At 43.8% G+C, this 20160-nt stretch overlaps 1 protein-coding gene across 6 annotated transcripts in view; it reads left to right on the top strand.

Moving 5' to 3' along the window:
• The window catches only part of KMT2A (lysine methyltransferase 2A), an 82896-nt gene that overhangs the window by 24900 nt on the left and 37836 nt on the right, over positions 1-20160 (top strand). For 4 of the 6 annotated variants that reach the window (XM_084784218.1, XM_084784222.1, XM_084784217.1 and 1 more), the window contains 9 exons: positions 6292-6361; positions 9571-12221; positions 12586-12763; positions 13817-14051; positions 17164-17228; positions 17674-18054; positions 18177-18250; positions 18874-19005; positions 19477-19590. In XM_084784218.1, the coding sequence (XP_084640344.1) occupies positions 6292-6361; positions 9571-12221; positions 12586-12763; positions 13817-14051; positions 17164-17228; positions 17674-18054; positions 18177-18250; positions 18874-19005; positions 19477-19590 (3900 nt within the window). The remainder of the gene's footprint in view (positions 1-6291; positions 6362-9570; positions 12222-12585; positions 12764-13816; positions 14052-17163; positions 17229-17673; positions 18055-18176; positions 18251-18873; positions 19006-19476; positions 19591-20160) is intronic. The other 2 variants (XM_084784220.1, XM_084784221.1) reach the window with 2 other exon arrangements.

Genomic DNA, 20160 nt, shown 5'->3' with positions numbered 1-20160 from the left:
CTTTCTTGGCAGTTCTGGGCCTTGAACCCAGGATCTTGTGCCTCGTTCATGCTGATAAGCACCCTACTGCAGCCTGTCTCAGCTCCCAAAACCAACTTCCAGTGTCATTATCGTAAATGTCATGTACCTCCTTTGAGACAGTCAGACTCATCAGTTGGGCTGGCCCAGTTGGCCAGTGAGCCCCAGGGATCCCTCTGTCTCTGCTTCCCTGGCACTAGGATTATAAATGCATCTGTCTAAAAGAGTTCATCAAGGTAGAGAATGTAGTCACGGGGCTTGAGAGATGGCTTAGAGGTTAAGAGCCCTGTCTGCTCTTCCAGAGGTCCTGAGTTCAATTCCCAACAACCACATGAGATCTGATGCCCTCTTCTGGCATGCAGGCGTATATGTAGCAGAACACTGTGTACGTAAAAAGTAAATAAATAAATCTTTAAAATAAATAAATAATAAACTTTAAAATATGTTCATTATACCTCCTCAACTTTTGTTATTCAATGTTTAAAACTATTCTTTTTTAAAAGCAATTTTTATATTTTAATTTTACTCATTTTCTTTCTGTGTGTGGGTGTTTTGTCTACATGTGTTTATGGGTACCACATGTATGGCTGATGCCTGTGTAGGTCAGAGGAGGCTGTCAGATCCTCTGGAAACTGGAGTTACAGATGGTTGATAGCTGCCGTATGGGTGCTGAGAATTGAACTTGGGACCTTCTCAAGTGTAGCCAATGCTCAACTGCTGCATCATCTCTCCAGCCCTTTTTTGTCCCCTTTTTTGGCAATTTTAAAATAAATCCTCCATTCCCCCCTGTGGCTCCCTTTCAGCACTGTAGAGCATTCCTCCTTCATCCGTTAGAGCTGAAGTCTTGTGTGCCTCTTGGTGAACCTCTCCCCTTTTCTCCTCTTGCTCAGCTTCTGGTCGCTTGTCTGCTCTCCCTTTAGACGCCTCATGTAAGCAGGCTCTCAGGGCACTTAGAGTTCTGTCTGGCTGACTCTCTGTAATTCCACTGAGAATGACCAAACTTGCTACGTTTTAAGGCAGAATGGTGGGTATGTGCCCTATTTTCCTCAATCATCATTCACTAGTGTGACTGGAGCCCACATGGAACTGAAGTGCATGCACTTGTTCAGCCTGTCAGCTTGGTCCCTTTGCTGTGTAGTCCATCTGGGATGGTAGGTTTTGTGGTTAGACTGAAGACTAAAGGCTCTCATACTATTTTTTAAAAATAGCTGTTGTAGTGTACACTCCCACCTACTGTGCACAGATGCTGACTTTTCCCTCATCTTCACCAACACTTACTATTGTACTAGCCTCTCCAACACCTGTAGACTGACCTCTCATGATGGCCTAACTTAGTCCCTACTCATTTAATATATATAATTTTATTTGCTTGTTTATGTTGGGGAATAAACAGAGCATGGTGTATGCCAAGCATATATACGTTCTACCACTGAGCTATATAGTCCTCAGTCCCTGGTCCCTACAGATGATGATGATGATCTCCTTCTCCTTCTCCTCCTCCTCCTCCTCCTCCTTCTCCTCCTCCTCCTCCTTCTTCTTCTTCTTCTTCTCATTTATCGTTTATTGTATGTATGTGTACACATATGAAGATCAGAAGACAGCTTTCAGATCAGTTCTCCCGTTTCACCATGTGAGTCCTGGGGATCAAACTGAGGCCATCAAGCTTGGCATTAAACACCTTTACCTGCTAAGCCAGCTCATCATCCCAGTAAACAATTTGAAGAAAATATCCTTGTGCCAGCCAGGCATGTCGGCACATACCTGTGGTCCTAGCATTCTGGAAGCTGAAGCAGAAGGAGCATAAGTTTGAGGCCAATCTGGGTTACAATGCAAAGGCCCCGTCTAGGGGGAAAATCCCATCTAATTAAATAGTAGTAATTATGGGTGTGAGTCTTTAAAGTACAACATAAAACCATGGCATTTTATAGCAAGTAGCAGGAGACTCAAAGGGAATTGTGCCAACAGAAGTGATAGCTAACAGGAATAAATTCCCACAGGGGAGGTGTTACTCTTTTTAAAGTATAGCTGCCAAGATATACAGCTTGTCTCCTGGGTGTTTTAGTCTCTTAGTTTTCGTGTCCTCCATCAGTTTGAACCGTGTACAACGATGGCAGCTGAGACGCCTGGAAAAAAGTATCTTACAAAAATGAGTGTATCAGGATTGATTTTCTTTTCTTTTCTTTTCTTTCTTTTTTTTTTTTTTTCCCCTTAAGATTTTTGTTTTGTTTTGTTTTTCCAGACAGAGTTTCAGTGTGTATCACTGGCAGTCCTGGACTCTCTTTGTAGACCAAGTTGGCCTTGAACTCACAGTGATCTGCCTGCCTCTGCCTCCCAAGTGCTGGGATTAAGTGGTGTACCACCACTGCATGGCTTTTTTTTTTTTTTAATGATTTTATTTCAAGTAGGTGGGAACGACATAATGTGGGTGCTAGGAGTAGAACTCTGGTCCTCGGGAAGAACAGTAAGCACTCTTCACCTCTGAACCATCTCTCTAGCCCCGCATGAGTGATTCTTGCTTACATTTTTATTTTTAACTATGTGCATGTGAGTGCGAGTGCCCACAGAGGTTAGCGACATCCATCTCGCTGAAGCTGGAGTCACAGGTCGTTGCGAACTGCCTTAATGTGGATCCTGGGAATTGAACTCAGGTCCCCTGGCAGAGTGTTGTATGCTCTTAACCTCCAAGCCATTTTCTCCAGCTCTGAGGAGTGATTTCGATACTCGTTGATTCCCCCCGCCCCCCATTGGTTCAGTGAAGTTAACTTGGTAATTGGAAGAAGTTGAGCTTTTAGATGTTTTAGAGACAGAATGCTGAGATATGGTGGCTGAAGGGCATGTGTAGGTCGCATAGCACCTATTTAATAAAGTGAGGTACCCAGAAAGAAACAGGAACAGAGAGTCATGGTAGACCTTGTCCGTCTCAGGCCAGAGCTAATGCAGCCTGTATTTTGGTGATGCTAATGATACCTATGTTGATTTCATAACTTAGGTGTAATGCGTGGCACTGTTGGTGTTTTTTTGTTTGTTTGTTTCGCAGGCTTATAGTTCATTTGTTGGAGACTGAGAGTCTTGTGTAGAATAGATGAGGATGATGTTGAACTTCTGATCCTCCCGCCCACTTCCAAGTGCTGGATGGGATACAGAAGTATGTACCACGCCAGGCTTTCTGTGGGGCTTGCTAGGCAGATCCTCTCGCAGCTGAGAATTTCTGTCACTATCCCATAGAGATGTTTTCAGTGTAGCTTTCCTGCCGTTACACCTTTGCTTGAGAGGTTAAGGATTCTAAGTAGGTGATTTTTCTTCCCCAGTCTGTGGTAAATTGGGAAGCATTACGAAAGACACAGAATGTGGTGGCACGCTCCTGTAATCCCGGCACTCGGAGGCAGAGGCAGGTGGATCACTGTGAGTTCGAGGCCAGCCTGGTCTACAAAGCAAGTCCAGGACAACTAAGGCTACACAGAGAAACCCTGTCTCAAAACACCTAAAAAGAAGGAGCCAGGCGTGGTGGCTCACACCTTTAGTCCCAGTACTGAGGAAGCAGAGGCAGGTGGATCACTGTGAGTTCAAGGCCAGCCTGGTCTACAAAGTGAGTCCAGGACAGCCAAGGCTTCGCAGAGAAACTTTGTCTTGAAAAAACAAAAATAAGGAAAGAAAGAAAAAGAGAGACACAGAAAGCCAACTATTTTAGTTGGATATAGGGAGAGGAAATTATTGAATCTCTTAACAATAACATTTCATAAGGCCATTCCCATGCTCGGAATTGTGTGAGGGATCGATAGTGTTTTGGGAGAATTCTGAAATCTGCTGAGTGTTTCTTACCCAGTGCTAATGTTTTGTTTTGGTTTTTTGGTTTTTTGAGGCAGGATTTCTTTGTGTAACCTTGGCTGTCCTGGACTCGCTTTTGTAGACCAGGTTGACTTCGAACTCACAGCCATCTGATCGCCTGCCTGTGCCTCCCAAGTGCTGGGATTAAAAATGTGCGCCACCATGCCTGGCTACCCAGCGCTAATATAAGCAGGAGGGTGGGCTATTCCCGGATGTAAGCACAGGTTTATTCTGGAACATGAATTAAGTCGTATTTTGTTCTCATTTATTTAACATTTTAATGAAACTTATTTCTGGAAGGAAAGCTGAGTTACACCTGCCATCCGTGCCTTAGGTACTACTTGGAAGCAGAAATTGTGTGTTTTTTCAGCTTTTCATCTGGAACACAGCTCTGGCTGGGACATTTTGTGAATGGTTTTAAAAGATCCAGGAAATGAAATACTACTTGGTTTTGGAAAGTTTTCCTAGTCTTACATAATTCTGTGAAGCACAGATTTCCATGTATTTTTCTAATGCCTTTACTAATTTTATATGTAACATTATTATTATCTGTAATATTATTTTGGGCTCGAGTTCTCTTGTGGGAAGAATATTCTTATGACTTCATAAATACTACTACAAAATTAAGATAACTTTTTTGAAATGAGGTCGCACTATGTAGTTTTTTGTTGTTTCTGTTTTTGTTTTTGTTTTTAAGATAGGGCAGTAGCCTTGGCTCAAACTCAGAAATTGGATCATTTCTGCATCTTGGGTGCTGGGATTAAAGATATTTCCCACCATGCTCAGGAAATAAAAATTTTAAATGCTAAGTAAGAGCTATGGACTTTAATAGTGAAAGTGCTTGGATGGTCCTAGCCAGCTGCCCTAGGGTTTTGATTAGGAGTAGTAAAGTCTATGTTAATTGTTTTTATAATTATATTTCATTTAGGGGTAACATTGGATAGCTTAATTTACAATAAATCACCAGATACCAAATGTGATTTAACAATATTTATAGAGCTCAACTTGGCTAGAGTGTTTTTTCTGTCTTACAGTTAGGAAAAATGTTGAAATCTTGAAGAACATCACTGAACAGGTCTTGCAACTCTTGCCTATTCTTTGTCTAGGAATACTGTACTCCTCAAGAACCTATAAAAGGGAAAGGACATGTTTTGGGCTGGGCATTGTGGCACACACCTTTAGTCTCAGCACTCAGGAGGCAGAGGCAGGAGGATCTCTCTGAGTTTGAGACCAACCTGGTCTACATAGTAAGACCCTGTCTCAAAACAAAACATAAAGAAAAGAAACAGAAGAAGAAAGTTATGTGTACTGAGTGGGTCTAGAACCCCTTGGCTATGTGCAACACAGTGTCTCCTGCACACTGTCTCTTCAGCTGGGCTTATGCCATGGGGGTGTGGCAGGGTGTCAGTATCTGTCTCGGCCTGTGTCTGTGTGTGCATTGCCTTGATCTTTTGGTTTGTCAGCAAGTCTGGACCTACTGGAAGCTAGGACAGTTACCCCTTACATTGTCCTGAGATGTTTAAAGTGAGCAGTGGCGCCAGAAGAGAAGCCAATGGGGAGAGTAGTGCAGTGTGATGCACGGAAGGCTTTTTCTCGAGCACTCTCTGCTGGTGTAATACTGGTATCTTTCTTAGGGCATTTTCAGCTTGACTTCCCTTAGGTGTTTGGTTGTAAACTTACTAAAACTTATGTGGGTGGGGAGAGAGAGAGAGGGAGGGAGGGAGGGAGAGAGAGAGAGAGAGAGAGAGAGAGAGAGAGAGAGAGAATATGAATGAATCTTAGCACAGATTTGAAGCTTATAGTTGGAAGAGCTCTTTGACATAACAGTGACAGGTAGCTCTTTGAAGAGTGAGTTTTTACTTTAAGGCATATTTTAAGAATCAGTCTAGATTTCAAGTGCAAAAAAAGTTCTAGGGTTGAAATTGTATGGTCGAGTGGTGTGCCTTTAGGGAAAGGGGGCCTCACTATGTAGCACTGGCTATCCTAGAACTCATTATAAAGACCAGGCTGGCCTCAACCTCTGCCTTAGCCTCCCAAGTGCTGGTTTATGTAATTCCTTATGTGTTTGTAGATAGACGTACTTATTTTATTTGTAGCTGTGTATTTTTAACACTATACTGATTTGTGTATTTATATTCAAGTTATCCTTTATTGGTTTGGGGCTGTATCTGTAGTTTGAGAGTTAGGACTGTCCCTTATCTACTGTTTGCCACAGATAAACTTCCAATGCATGGTTCAGTTATTACACAGCTATTATGTGTAATAAAACTATATGGCTGGGTCTGTGCTTTGCAACTTAACAGTTATTTATAGAATCTACTTGGATAATGAAAACTGGTATGTACAGGCTAATTTGCCAATGCATTTGTTTCATCTGGACATTTCTTCGGGATTTATTCATATTTGTGTTTTTGCTTCTGATTTTAAAATAATGCTTTTCTGTTGTAGGATGAGCAGTTCTTAGGTTTTGGCTCAGATGAAGAAGTCAGAGTGCGAAGCCCCACAAGGTCTCCCTCAGGTATGGCCAGTGAAGCTTGTGTTGTAGCTATGCATTCTGTCTGTCTGTCAGGGGAATGTGGTTTTGGGTAAAGGGTGATATGCGACCCTGGGGCCAGGAACTGACTGACGGGCTAGAGTGGCTGGGATGGTTTCTGTTGACTGCTTGCTAGTTAATTTTTCACTATGTTCTTCTGGATAATGCTTGAGCATGGGAGGTAGGTTTCCACAGAATTATTTTGGGAAACCTGGTCAAATTTATCATTTTCTATCCTATGGTAGTATTTATGCTTGTGGGGGGAAGTTTGCTCCCTTCCCCCCTTTTTTTGAAGAAGAAAAAATTTAGTGTGCTGTTGTCAAAGAACCAGAAACAACATGTTGCCACTATACAACATTATTTTACCTAATCCTAAAAAGCCTGTACTAATAAAAAAAACCCTGAAAATTATGTGGATGTCTCCATTTATTAGCATTGTTTATCAGTGTTCTCAACAAAATTCTAGACCAACAAGCAGTTTCCTAAGATGAGCAGTGGCCTTCACCTTTACTAGCCAGGATAATTGAGCTGGAGGAAAGACTCGAGGTTCCTTTCAACGGCTGGACTTCCTGTATGGTTTTGTTTATGTGGATGAGCAGATTAGTAAAATATTCTATTGTTAGATGCTTTTACTCTGTTCAATTTGTGATGGTTGCTGACATTTGGGTCTCACTTATGAGTCACCACATATTATATAGTACTTAATTAAACACCCAAGCTGACAACTTCCGGTGGCCCAGTGGTGGTGATTTGGGTCTCACTTATGAGTCACTATGTGTTATATAGTACTTAATTAAACACCCAAGCTGACAACATCCGGTGGCCCAGTGATGGTGTTGAGAGTTGTTCCTGGTGCCAGTGTCTTAGCTGCATTTAGATGGTGGCAGTGGTTTCTGTAAGAGTTGGTGAATTCTTAAGTCTTTATACAGAAAAGGGCTTTAGGGACCTTCTACTCTAACTCTTCGTTTACAGTTGATAAATGAGGACAAAAAATGACATGAGCCAGTGTGTGGCCTTGAGTGTTAAGAAGTTAGCAACGGAGTTAAGACCCTTCTCCGCTCTTTTTTCTACTTGTATGTGAAAGCTGCTTTTAAAAAGTAATGTGGAAATGATTCTCAGAATTGCTAAGGTCCTCTGGGCAGCCCCATCAAGTGCCCCACAGTGTTATGGAGTTAAGTCTGTACTCTTAAGTTAGTTCACAGCTTTCACAATGATGTTCTAGTGAGTTTTGTTTTGTTTTTTCGTTTGTTTGGCATCAGTTTACTTTGAATGTTCTGCTGGTCGTTGTAAAGCATCTGGGTATGTATCACTTAAATGAATTGCTGTCTGCTGTCTCACAGTTCATTACCTTGGTTATATAATGAGTATATATTAAGAATTGATTAATTGATTTGTAAACTCTTTTTTTTTTTTTTTGGTTTTTCGAGACAGAGTCTCTCTGTGTAGCCTTGGCTGTCCTGGACTCACTTTGTAGACCAGGCTGGCCTCGAACTCACAGCGATCCACCTGCCTCTGCCTCCCGAGTGCTGGGATTAAAGGCATGCGCCACCACGCCCGGCCTGATTTGTAAACTCTTAATATTTTTTATTTTTTTGAGATAGGGTTTCTCTGTGTAGCCTTGGCTGTCCTGGACTTGCTTTGTAGATCAGGTTGGCCTCGAACTCACAGAGACCTGCCTGCCTCTGCCTTCTGGAGTACTGGGCTTACAGACATGCACCATCACACCTGGCTAACTCTTAATATGGGAAGTCTCCCGAGTTACATGGTGAGGAGTGCGTTTGTGTTTGTATTAGTAAGTGCAACCAGCAGACTTCGATGACTTCTGTTGTGTTGGAAAGTAGCTCCAGAGCAGTGTCTTACTTTGTAGCCCAGGTTGGCATGGAGCTCTCTGTGTAGCTCCCACTACTAGCCTTGAACTTGAGGTAACTGTCGTTCCTTGCTTCACAAGTCCTGGGATCCTGAGTGTGAGCCGTCATGCCTGGCTGCCAGAGCCAGTTCCTAATGCTTTTAAGTACACGTTATGTTAGGTGCTAACAGGCAGTTTTGCTCCTTAAACTCTCTTCATAGCAAGGTCAGCATCTTTATAATTTGGGAAATTCCTGTTTGTAACAAGATCTCAAATATGTGGCCCTCCTGTCTGGAACCCCATAGGCAGACCAGGACGACCTTGAACTTATGGGTAGTTTCCTGCCTATGCTTCCCTAGTGCTGGGGTTACAAGGATGCCCCGTCACACCTAGCTGTTTCTACTTACTTGCAATAGCGAAGATCTGTCTAAATAAATTGTTGATTTAACCTTGACATCAGTTAAGGTTAAATCTTTGTGTAACTTGGGACTAACTAGTTAAAGAGGCCCTGGCAAAGAGTAGATTAACGAGCACATAGCATAGGCTGCTGCACTGACAAACTCATACCCCAGGACAGTTGTTGCATTGACGTCTCATGAATGGGCATTTTCTCCGAAGTAAAACTTTAGTTTACTTTGCCAGAATAGATTAAAAATGCAAGCTGCCCAGGAAGGAAACTTTTCCCGTGAAAGTTGATATTGTTGTTTAAATTTATTCAAAGCCATAATTATAAGTTGAAACGTTGGAGTGTTTGTTGTTGTCGTATTGGTTGAGTTGAGGTCATCTTGGGTTTGGTTTGGTTTGGGTTTTTTTGGAGACAAGGTCTTTCTGTATATATAGTTCAAGGCTAATCTGGAACTCATGTAGCCCAGGCTGCCCTCAGACTTGTTGGTTGGCCTGTCTCGGCCTTACGAATGATACCACTCTCAACTTTGGAAACATGTTAAGTGCCACTCTTGGTGAGCTGGATGATGAGATACAGGGCTTTTTAGAACAAAAATTTTATTTATTTATTTATTTGATTTTAGAAAAAGAAAAAAACCTTGCTCATCTGAGGAATAGGAATTTCTGTTTTCTAGGTCACTTCAGTTGAAAACCTTACTTTGATTTTTTTTTTTTTTGTATCAGCAAGGTGATTGAATAATTTTTTTCAGGTGGAATATTGACTTAATTTCTTTGAGGCAGATATTTGATGAAAAGAAATTAACCACAATTAAGATGTAGTGTTGACTCAATAGTCCCAGCAAGTTCGGTACAAAATGGCCTGTGCTAAATTATATTCACCTTAGCTAACACCTGAACAACACAGCTAAATATATGCTCTTCATTGTTTAATTTCTATACACAGTTAAAGCTAGTCCTCGAAAGCCTCGCGGGAGACCTAGAAGTGGCTCTGACAGAAATTCAGCTGTCCTCTCAGACCCATCTGTGTTTTCCCCTCTAAGTAAATCAGAGACCAAATCTGCAGATAAAATCAAGAAGAAAGATTCTAAAAGCATAGAAAAGAAGAGAGGAAGACCTCCCACCTTCCCTGGGGTAAAAATCAAAATCACACATGGAAAGGACATTTCAGAGTTAACAAAAGGAAGCAAAGAAGAGAGCCTGAAGAAAATTAAACGGACTCCTTCTGCTATGTTCCAGCAGGCCACAAAGATTAAAAAATTAAGAGCAGGTAAACTGTCTCCTCTCAAGTCTAAGTTTAAAACAGGGAAGCTCCAGATAGGAAGGAAGGGGGTACAGATCGTAAGACGGCGAGGGAGGCCTCCATCCGCTGAACGGATAAAGACCCCTTCAGGTCTCCTCATTAATTCTGAACTGGAAAAGCCCCAGAAGGTCCGGAAAGACAAGGAAGGAACACCCCCAATCACAAAGGAAGATAAGACAGTTGTCAGACAAAGCCCTCGAAGGATTAAACCAGTCAGGATTATTCCTTCTTCTAAAAGGACCGATGCAACAATTGCTAAGCAACTCCTGCAGAGGGCAAAGAAGGGGGCACAGAAGAAAATCGAGAAGGAAGCAGCTCAGCTGCAGGGAAGGAAGGTGAAGACGCAGGTCAAGAATATCCGGCAGTTCATCATGCCTGTGGTCAGTGCCATCTCCTCGAGGATCATCAAAACCCCACGACGATTCATCGAGGATGAGGATTATGACCCTCCGATTAAAATTGCGCGACTCGAATCTACACCGAACAGTAGATTCAGCGCCACATCCTGTGGATCTTCTGAAAAGTCCAGTGCGGCTTCCCAGCACTCCTCTCAGATGTCTTCAGACTCCTCCCGATCTAGCAGCCCCAGTATAGACACCACCTCAGACTCTCAGGCCTCTGAGGAGATCCAGGCACTTCCCGAAGAGCGGAGCGATACCCCCGAAGTCCATGCTCCACTGCCTATTTCCCAGTCCCCGGAAAAAGAGAGTAACGAGAGGAGAAGCAGACGGTATTCGATGTCAGAGAGAAGCTTTGGATCTAGAACAACTAAAAAATTACCAACTCTACAAAGTGCGCCCCAGCAGCAGCCCTCCTCCTCGCCACCTCCGCCTCTCCTTTCCCCTCCCCCTCCACTCCAGCCAGCCTCCAGTATCTCTGACCACACGCCGTGGCTCATGCCTCCAACCATCCCCTTAGCATCACCGTTTCTGCCTGCTTCTGCTGCTCCCATGCAAGGGAAGCGGAAATCGATTTTGCGAGAGCCAACATTTAGGTGGACTTCTTTAAAGCATTCGAGGTCAGAGCCACAGTACTTTTCCTCAGCAAAGTATGCCAAAGAAGGTCTGATTCGAAAACCAATATTTGATAATTTCCGACCCCCTCCGCTTACTCCCGAGGATGTAGGCTTCGCTTCCGGTTTTTCTGCTTCTGGTACGGCCACTTCAGCCCGGTTGTTTTCACCACTCCATTCTGGAACAAGGTTTGATATCCACAAAAGGAGCCCCATTCTGAGAGCTCCGAGATTTACTCCAAGTGAGGCACACTCTAGAATATTCGAGTCTGTGACCTTGCCTAGTAATCGAACTTCTGTTGGAGCGTCCTCTTCGGGAGTGTCTAATAGGAAAAGGAAAAGGAAAGTGTTTAGTCCAATTCGGTCTGAACCAAGGTCACCTTCTCACTCCATGAGGACAAGAAGCGGAAGGCTTAGCACCTCTGAGCTGTCACCTCTCACTCCCCCGTCTTCTGTCTCCTCCTCATTAAGCATTCCTGTTAGTCCTCTTGCCGCCAGTGCCTTAAATCCAACTTTCACTTTTCCTTCTCATTCCCTGACTCAGTCTGGGGAATCTACAGAGAAAAATCAGAGACCAAGGAAGCAGACTAGTGCCCCAGCAGAGCCATTTTCATCAAACAGCCCTACTCTCTTCCCGTGGTTTACCCCAGGGCCTCAGACCGAGAAGGGGAAAAATAAAGACAAGGCCCCGGAGGAGCGGTCCAAAGATCGGGATGCTGACAAGAGCGTGGAGAAGGACAAGAGTAGAGAGAGAGACCGGGAGAGAGAGAAGGAGAATAAGCGGGAGTCGAGGAAAGAGAAAAGGAAAAAGGGCTCAGAAATTCAGAGTAGCTCTGCGTTGTATCCTGTGGGTCGGGTTTCCAAAGAGAAGGTTGCTGGAGAAGATGTTGGCACTTCATCTTCTACCAAAAAAGCAACAGGGCGGAAGAAGTCTTCGTCACTTGATTCTGGGACTGATATTGCTTCTGTGACTCTTGGGGATACAACAGCTGTCAAAGCCAAAATACTTATAAAGAAAGGGAGAGGAAATCTGGAAAGAAACAACTTGGACCTCGGCCCAACTGCCCCATCCCTGGAGAAGGAGAAAACCCTCTGCCTTTCCACTCCTTCATCTAGCACTGTTAAACATTCCACTTCCTCCATAGGCTCCATGTTGGCTCAGGCAGACAAGCTTCCAATGACTGACAAGAGGGTGGCCAGCCTCCTAAAAAAGGCCAAAGCCCAGCTCTGCAAGATCGAGAAGAGTAAGAGTCTCAAACAGACCGACCAGCCCAAAGCACAGGTACTCTTCTCGCCTTTCTGTTAGAAGCAGGTCTCCTGGGCCATTCACAGGGCAGGTTTGAGCCATCTCAGTTATGGGGAGGAGGAGACATGCGACCTGTGCAGTGGTCCTTCAAGGACCAGGAGCATTTTGAGAAGTAGAAAATGATGACGTTCCACTGATATAGAGGGGACAGAATAGATAGAGGTTGCTGTGTATTTTAAGGTGCAGAAGGAGTTGGTTTCGGCATACTGGCTAACTGGCTACAATAGTTAGTTATGAACTGTATGCTTTGATGACAGATTATAGTAAGTTTATTTGGCTTCACTTAGTTGTAATCGCAACACGCACAGTTGTTTTTATTTGTGGCTTATTTCATATTCAGGGTCAAGAGAGTGATTCGTCAGAAACCTCTGTTCGAGGACCCCGGATTAAACATGTCTGCAGAAGAGCTGCTGTTGCCCTTGGCCGCAAACGAGCTGTGTTTCCTGATGACATGCCCACCTTGAGTGCCTTACCATGGGAAGAACGAGAAAAAATTTTGTCTTCCATGGGGAATGATGGTAAGCCAGGGAAGTCAGGCTTGGAGTTGTGTTTATTTGCTTTTATTCTGCAGATGCCAGTAGGCTCTTCATAGTTTACTAGACTGGATTAAAAACAACAACCCACAGCTGGAGGAGATTTACGTACGTGACGATTGTTAGAGGGAGTGCTCAGAAAGAAAAGGTGAGGAGCCCAGAGAGGACAGGCGAGCTGGCAGGCTGTGACGCAAGTCTGAAAGAGAAGAAGAAAGAATGGGCAAGCCTTTCTAGACTGCCATGCAGTAGAAGAAAGATTTGTCAAGGCTGTCAGAGGCGCTTCCTGTCTCAAAAACAGTGTTGGTGTCTTGGCCACACTAAGAGCCTGCCTGGAGACAGCTGTGCTGAGGGTGACCTCTTTGTACCAGTAGATTTTGGATCCCTTGGCCACTTACGCTTCATGGAATTAGAGGTCTGTGAGGCATTGTATCAATTAGGGTTTCAACTGCTGCTCTGATAAAATACCATGGTCAAGAGCAACCGAGGAGGAAAGGGTTTATTTCGTCTTAGGATTCTCAGGTCACACTGCGTCACTAAGAGAAGCCAGACCAGGAGCTCAAGGCAGGAAGTGGAGCAGGGACCCTGGAGGACCATTGGTTACTGACACGATCCTCATGGCTTGTTACCTTTGTTTTCTTATATAACCCAGAACCTAGGGTGCCTAGGGGGTGACACCAGCCATGATGGACTGGGCCTGCCCTACAGCTTGTCTACAGGCGGTGATGGAGGCATGTTCTCATGGCCGCCGTGTAACTCTGAAATGCTACGTGCTTTCTCCTCGGAGTCTTAGTCATGTAGGGAGAATTCTCAGACGCATGCAGTAGTCAGACTTTTGCTTTCATCAAGCTATAAAGTGTAGGCATTTAAAACCATTTAGGTAATTATTTTGAACCCCTCTGAGTTCTGTGTATGGATATATTATAAATTCTTCTATTTTGACTAGCAGTGCAGTTCAAATGTGGTTTAATGTATCTAAGGAGGACCTGTCAGGAAGGCATTAGCTGTTCCGATGGAACTAAAGGCACATTTCTCTCACAGACAAGTCATCAATTGCTGGCTCTGAAGATGCTGAACCTCTTGCTCCACCCATCAAACCAATTAAGCCTGTCACCAGAAACAAGGCACCTCAGGAGCCTCCAGTAAAGAAAGGGCGCCGATCAAGGAGGTGTGGACAGTGTCCTGGCTGCCAGGTGCCTGAGGACTGTGGTGTTTGCACTAATTGTTTGGACAAGCCCAAGTTTGGTGGCCGCAATATAAAGAAGCAATGCTGCAAGTAAGTGAGACTTACACTGAGGCGGTGACCTCACGGTCACAAAGATGTGACAACCTGGTGTGGTTGCACTGGTCTGCTGAGTCTCCCCATTAGTTACAGAGTTGAGTTTGTAATGAGGTGAGGTTTGAGCTAAGTAAGCATTCTTTGGCACTGCCGTCTGATAGAACATCTCCAATGAAAACACCCTTCTTGTACTCAGTTCAATATGGCAGTCAGCAGCTACATGTGGCCATTGAGCATTGGCATGGTGTGAATGAAGAACTACATTTTAAAAAACTATTTTTAATTTTATTATTTTTACTTTAAATAGCTGCATAAGACTAGTGACTACTATGTCAGTCAGTGTAGCTTTGAACAGTTTCTTTTTAAAACTTGACAGACTCAGTGCTGGAGAGATGGTTCAGCCATTAAAAGCACCGATGCTCTTATAGAGGACACAGGCTCAATTCCCGGCACCCACATGGCAGCTCACAACCTTCTATATATAACTCTAGGTCTAGGGAACATGGTGTCTTCCTCTGGTCTTCACAGGAAGCAAACGTGCACATGATGTGTATACATGCATGCAGCCACAAAACCCAGACACATAAAGTAGTAAAATAAAAGGTTTTAAGTTTTTCTTTCTTCTTTTGGTTTTCGGATTTGGTTGGTTGGCTTTGAGTTTTCGAGACAGGCTTTCTCTGTATCGCTTGCCTGTCCTGGAGTTGCTTTGTAGACCAGGCTGGCCTCAAACTCACAGAGATCGACCTGCCTCTGCCTCCTGAGCGCTTGGGTTACAGGCATGCACCACTATGCCTGGCAAATTTCAAAGTATTAAACTGAGAATAAAATAATATCTTTAAAACTTGACAAATGTAGACATAGGCTTTTTTTTTAACTGAAGTCACTTTTTCTTACATTATTATCATCATTGTCGATGTTTGTGGCTGTGTGTGGTATGTATTTGTGTATATCCTCCCATGTGCACATACAGAAGTCAGAGGAAGGAGTCCTACTCTATGAGTCTTCTACCTACCTTACTCTGTTGTTCCTGAGCCTGGATCCTGGCCTGTGGTCAGGAAGCTCCAACAGCCCTGGGACTACAGGCGCGTGTGGCCACATTCAAACTTTTAACATGGATGCTGGGGTTTGAACTCAGATCCTCCTGTTTGCATAGCCACCTCCCTCCCTTTTTTTTTTTTTTTTTTTTTTAACCCAGTGAGCCATTCCCAGCTCTTGGAGTCACTTTTAGCTTTATAGCATTCAGGAAGCTTTGAGGATGTTTTTGCCTAAGTCTCTGGACTCTCTGATTTGTTTGTTTTGTCTTGTTTTTTAATGTTGTTTTGAGTTTTAAGATTAGGGCCTCCATAGGTAATCCTAGGCCTGCCTTTAACTTGTTATCTTCCTGCCTTCTATTCCCAGAGTTATAGGTATGTGGTGCTGCGCTTGACTTTATGACTCTTGTAGAATATTTTTATAGCTAGGCGGTGGTGCTGCATGCCATCAATCCCAGCACTCCAGAGGAGAGAACTCTCTTGAGTTCAAGGCCAGCCTGGTGGTTAGTCCAGGGACAGCCAAGGCTACACAGAGAAACCCTGTCTCAATAAAACCAAAAAGGAAAAAAGAAAAATTTCATTCATATAGCTCAGTGTTGAAGCTTGACCCTTGGCCTCCACATGTGCTAGTCCAGTACTCTGAGCCCAGCATATGGCGGTTTTGATACAGACTTTTAAAATACTCTGCTTTCCCCGTCAATCTGTGGGTACACTTTCTGTCATCTGGGATGATTTGTTTAAAATATATTAGGAGAATTGTGTAAACAGAAATTCTGGCAACTGGGCTTCCTACAAAGTGGTTGGCATAAGAGATATTTACCAAATAAGTAACATTAAGATGATTAATGTGAAATATGGTTGAAAAATGCTTCGTTGTTTACTCAGGGAATACAGTTTCTAAGAGACAAGAAGTTATTCTAAGCTAGGTGTGGAGGTTCGTGCCTGTCTGTATTCCCAGCACTTGGGAGGGGGCGGCAGGAAGATTGCTGAGCTCAAGAATAACTTGTACAGTGAGACTATATCAAGAAAAAAAGTTGTGTGTTTTGGTTCCTGGAATTAAGCAAAAATCTTGTGTTTGGTACCTTAATGGCAAGAAATAGCTTAATTAACATAATGTAAAAAGGTGCATGAACTACATTTTGAGGTGACAGTGGATTTGATGTGAGCAAGGCATGCAGCTCATGGCAGACGCTTGCCTTACACATGTGAGACCTGTTCACTCCCCAGTTCCAAAAATAGAACTTTTGTTTGGGGCCAGGAATATATTCAGTTGTAGAGAGATGAGGGAGGATTCAGTGCAGTATGAATCTTCAAATTAAATTTAAACTAAGGGGTAAAATATATCAGTAATGAGATGCCGCTGTAGTTTTATAGTAGCAAAGGACTGTGAGTTTTAGTTGCTGCTGTGTAAACATGAATATTAAACCTCATATTTGGCAGTAATTATTTGGCTATAAGAAATACTGATCAAGCCGGGCAGTGGTGGCACACACCTTTATTCCCAGCGCTTGGGAGGCAGAGGCAGGCGAATCTGTGTGAGTTTGAAGCCAGCCTGCTGTTCAAAGCAAGTCCAGGACAGCCAAGGCTACACCAGAGAAACCCTGTCTCAAAAAAACCAAAAAATAAATAAAAATAAAGAAATACTGATCATGTTTGGTGTTCACTCAGATACCAGCACTTGGGTGGCAGAGGAGGGGAATCAAATTCAGGATCATCCTTTGCTGAGGTGTAACCTGGGCTGTGCTGGGTGCTGTCTCAGAACAAAACAGGAAGGACAGAAGGCAGGCAGCAGAGGAAGGAGGGAGGAATCACTGGTGATTTGTATGGTGCACAAGTCCATATCAAACTATAAGAAATTTGAGTAACATTTCAAAGATAGGACATTTGGTCCTTTTAGATCCTAGAGGTGGGTAAAATGTCCACCCAAAGATTTTTAAATGTCCAGATTAAACTGAGTAAGTCCTTGTTCTGTCGAATGAACCTGACTGGTGACTGTTTCCTGAAGACCAGTGAGCATTTATTTTATTTCTTCTCTTTCTCAGCGATTTGTCTAAAGCTTTATCCTTCTGTTGCTCTAGGATGAGAAAATGTCAGAATCTGCAGTGGATGCCTTCCAAAGCCTCCCTTCAGAAGCAAGCTAAAGGTAGTGGTGTGAAAGGGTCTTCCCATCATGCTCCTTGCTTTAATGTCATACAGTGTAAAGAGAATACTAGGTTTTTGTTTCTGTTTTTGTTTTTCTTTTAAAGTACTGCTCTCTCCCGGGGAGTTGGTGGTTGTTGAAGCTGGATGATAGGTACATGGGGGTTCATTTGACTCTTCTTTTTATTTTGGGGTATGTTTGAAATTTTCCATAGTTAAGGCACTTACTTAAGATTCATGTAAAAATTATAGCTCTGCTCATTTCCTAGACCAATAAAATCTCTCTGTATCACCTGATCAACATGGCTTCAACCTTGTGGAGACTTTGTGTACCTGCTTTGGCTGTAGGAGACTGAGAACAAGACTGTGTTGTAGAACTCTTGTACTTTTTTTTCCCCCACTGAAACTTTTCTCACTTATGGATAGATGGTCTTATTTTGTTCTCCCAGCTGTGAAAAAGAAAGAGAAAAAGTCTAAGAGCACTGAAAAGAAAGAAAACAAAGAGAGCACTGGTGGGAAGAGCTCCGTGGACTCTGGTCAGAAGGCTGCCCCACCAGCACGGGAGGAGCCTGCCCCAAAGAAGAGCAGCAGTGAGCCTCCACCCCGCAAGCCTGTGGAAGAAAAGAGTGAGGAAGGGAGTGCCCCTGCGCCAGCACCTGAACCCAAACAGGTCACAACTCCAGCTTCCCGGAAGTCCAGCAAGCAGGCCGCACAGCCAGCACCAGTCGTCCCCCCTCAGCCACCTAGCACAGCACCGCAGAGAAAAGAAGCTCCCAAGGCCACCCCAAGTGAGCCCAAGAAAAAGCAGCCTCCTCCACCGCCAGAAGCAGGTGAGTGCCGAAGCAGATACAAACCAGAAAGCTAGAGATTGTCCACATGCCCCTCTGTCACAGGCCGGTCAGTCTAAGGGTAGCCACTGGCCTCTGACCAACATCTGTTTTGAATCCTTTAGGTCCAGAGCAAAACAAGCAGAAAAAAGTGGCCCCCCGCCCAAGTATCCCTGTAAAACAAAAACCAAAAGACAAGGTAAGAGGAGGGGCTGAGTCTGCGGGCCCTTAGGGGTGCATTTATTCTCTTCTGTAGGGAAAAGCCTTCACTTGACTTTTCTTGGTTGAGTGAAACTGTCCCCCTGCTTCTGTTTAGGTGGCAGTGGAATCTTTCAAAATTGAGTTGTAGGCTTTAGCGCTTTTTTGCTTGGTTGGTGTTGTCTTTCGCTTGTTGCTTTCCTGTTCATTGTGGCCTTGCATGCTGTAGTGTAGGTAGAGCTTATTCTAACAGCCATTTGGCTGGCGTGGTTTTTGCCCTTTGTATACATTAATAACATTTGACTATAAAAGCAACCCCCTACCTGTGCCCCTTGTTTATATTATTGTGGCTGGAGACAGAATTTCAGAATTTCCTGAAGATTACCCTTCCTTTATCTTGAGACAGGGTCTTGCTCTATAACTCAAGCTGGCCTTGAACTTCCAGCAATCCTCCTGCTTCAACATCCAAAGTGAGCCATCACACCTAGCTCCCTTTCTCTTCTGTAGGTTCCTTGTCCTGAAAAATGTTTTCCAAACCTAAGAATTGGCATTTGTATTCTCGCCTATTGCAAATATGAGGGCAGGTGATTTTTCCCCCCCCTCTATGTTTGTCTTGTGTCTCAGGAGAAGCCACCCCCAGTGAGTAAGCAGGAGAACGCAGGCACTTTGAACATCCTCAACCCACTCTCGAACGGCATCAGTTCTAAGCAGAAAATCCCAGCAGATGGAGTCCACAGGATCAGGGTGGACTTCAAGGTAAAATTGTTTTAGTGAGCATGCCTGTATTGAGCAGTATGGCCTCTAAAGGAAAGAGAAACAGCACCGACCAGAGAGAAAGTAAGACGCAGTTAACAGCAAGACTCGAGGGTGTGAGCGCCTCTCGGTGTGAGGCCAGTCTGTGGACTGATGGAGACGCACAGGCGCCCTGAGCAGTGCCTGGGGAGATGATTGTTTCCGACTTGTGGCTGCTTAATTAGCAATGTGTAGGACACCCAGACTCAGTACATCTTGGGAGTCATTTAGGTAGAATTGCACTAGTAGCGGACTTTTAATAGTTTGCATCTAAGTTTATAATATTTTATGGCAGCACTTACTTATTTTTGAACTAGCGGAAGTGAAATAAACACTCATGGCATTCTGGTGTCACTCTGTTCTTATGTTTCTGTCCTTGTTGCCGTTGTAAAGCTTTCATAAGTGATTTTTCTGTTTCTGTCTCTTTCCCCACAGGAAGATTGTGAAGCAGAAAATGTGTGGGAGATGGGAGGCTTAGGAATCTTAACTTCTGTTCCCATAACACCCAGAGTAGTTTGCTTTCTCTGTGCCAGTAGTGGGCATGTAGAGGTAAGGTGCCTTGCTTCTTCGTCTCTGGTGGGTCACTATGCTGTGTCCTTTTTTTTAGTAATTAGCTGGCTTAAGCCAGCTACTGAGGATTTTTTAAATAGGAATGTTAGGAAGGAATCTAGTAGTAAATACTTCCATCTATTTAGTTTTCATGAGAATTCTTACTTTTAGAATAAGAAGGGTTGCTGTTGGTTTTTTTATATTGAATACCTATGAATATAAAAAGCTCTTAGCAATTATTAAGAAATAGAAGAAAGGGGGGGAGGGAAGGCACAGTGGTGCATGCCTTTAATCCCAGCACTTGGAAGGTGGAGGCAGGTAGATCTCTCTAAGTTTGAGGCCACCCTGGTCTACAAAGAGAGTTCCAGGACAGCCACGGCTGTTGCACAGAGGAACCCTATCCCATAAGAAAAGAAAAATACAAAGTAGAAAATCGGCAAAAGGTAGAGATAGGTGATTCATAAAATGACAAATAAAAACATTGTACATGCGGTGGGGTGGTCACTAACCCCTCTGGTGACCAGGAACTAAAAGGTAAAGAACAGTGCAGGTCCAGGTGTGGCAGCATCG

This window comes from Acomys minous, assembly GCF_964271855.1.
Source record: "Acomys minous genome assembly, chromosome: 5".
Lineage (NCBI taxonomy): Eukaryota > Metazoa > Chordata > Mammalia > Rodentia > Muridae > Acomys > Acomys minous.
The sequence above is the reverse complement of the archived record's forward strand: the minus strand, read 5'-3'. Positions and strand labels throughout refer to the sequence as shown.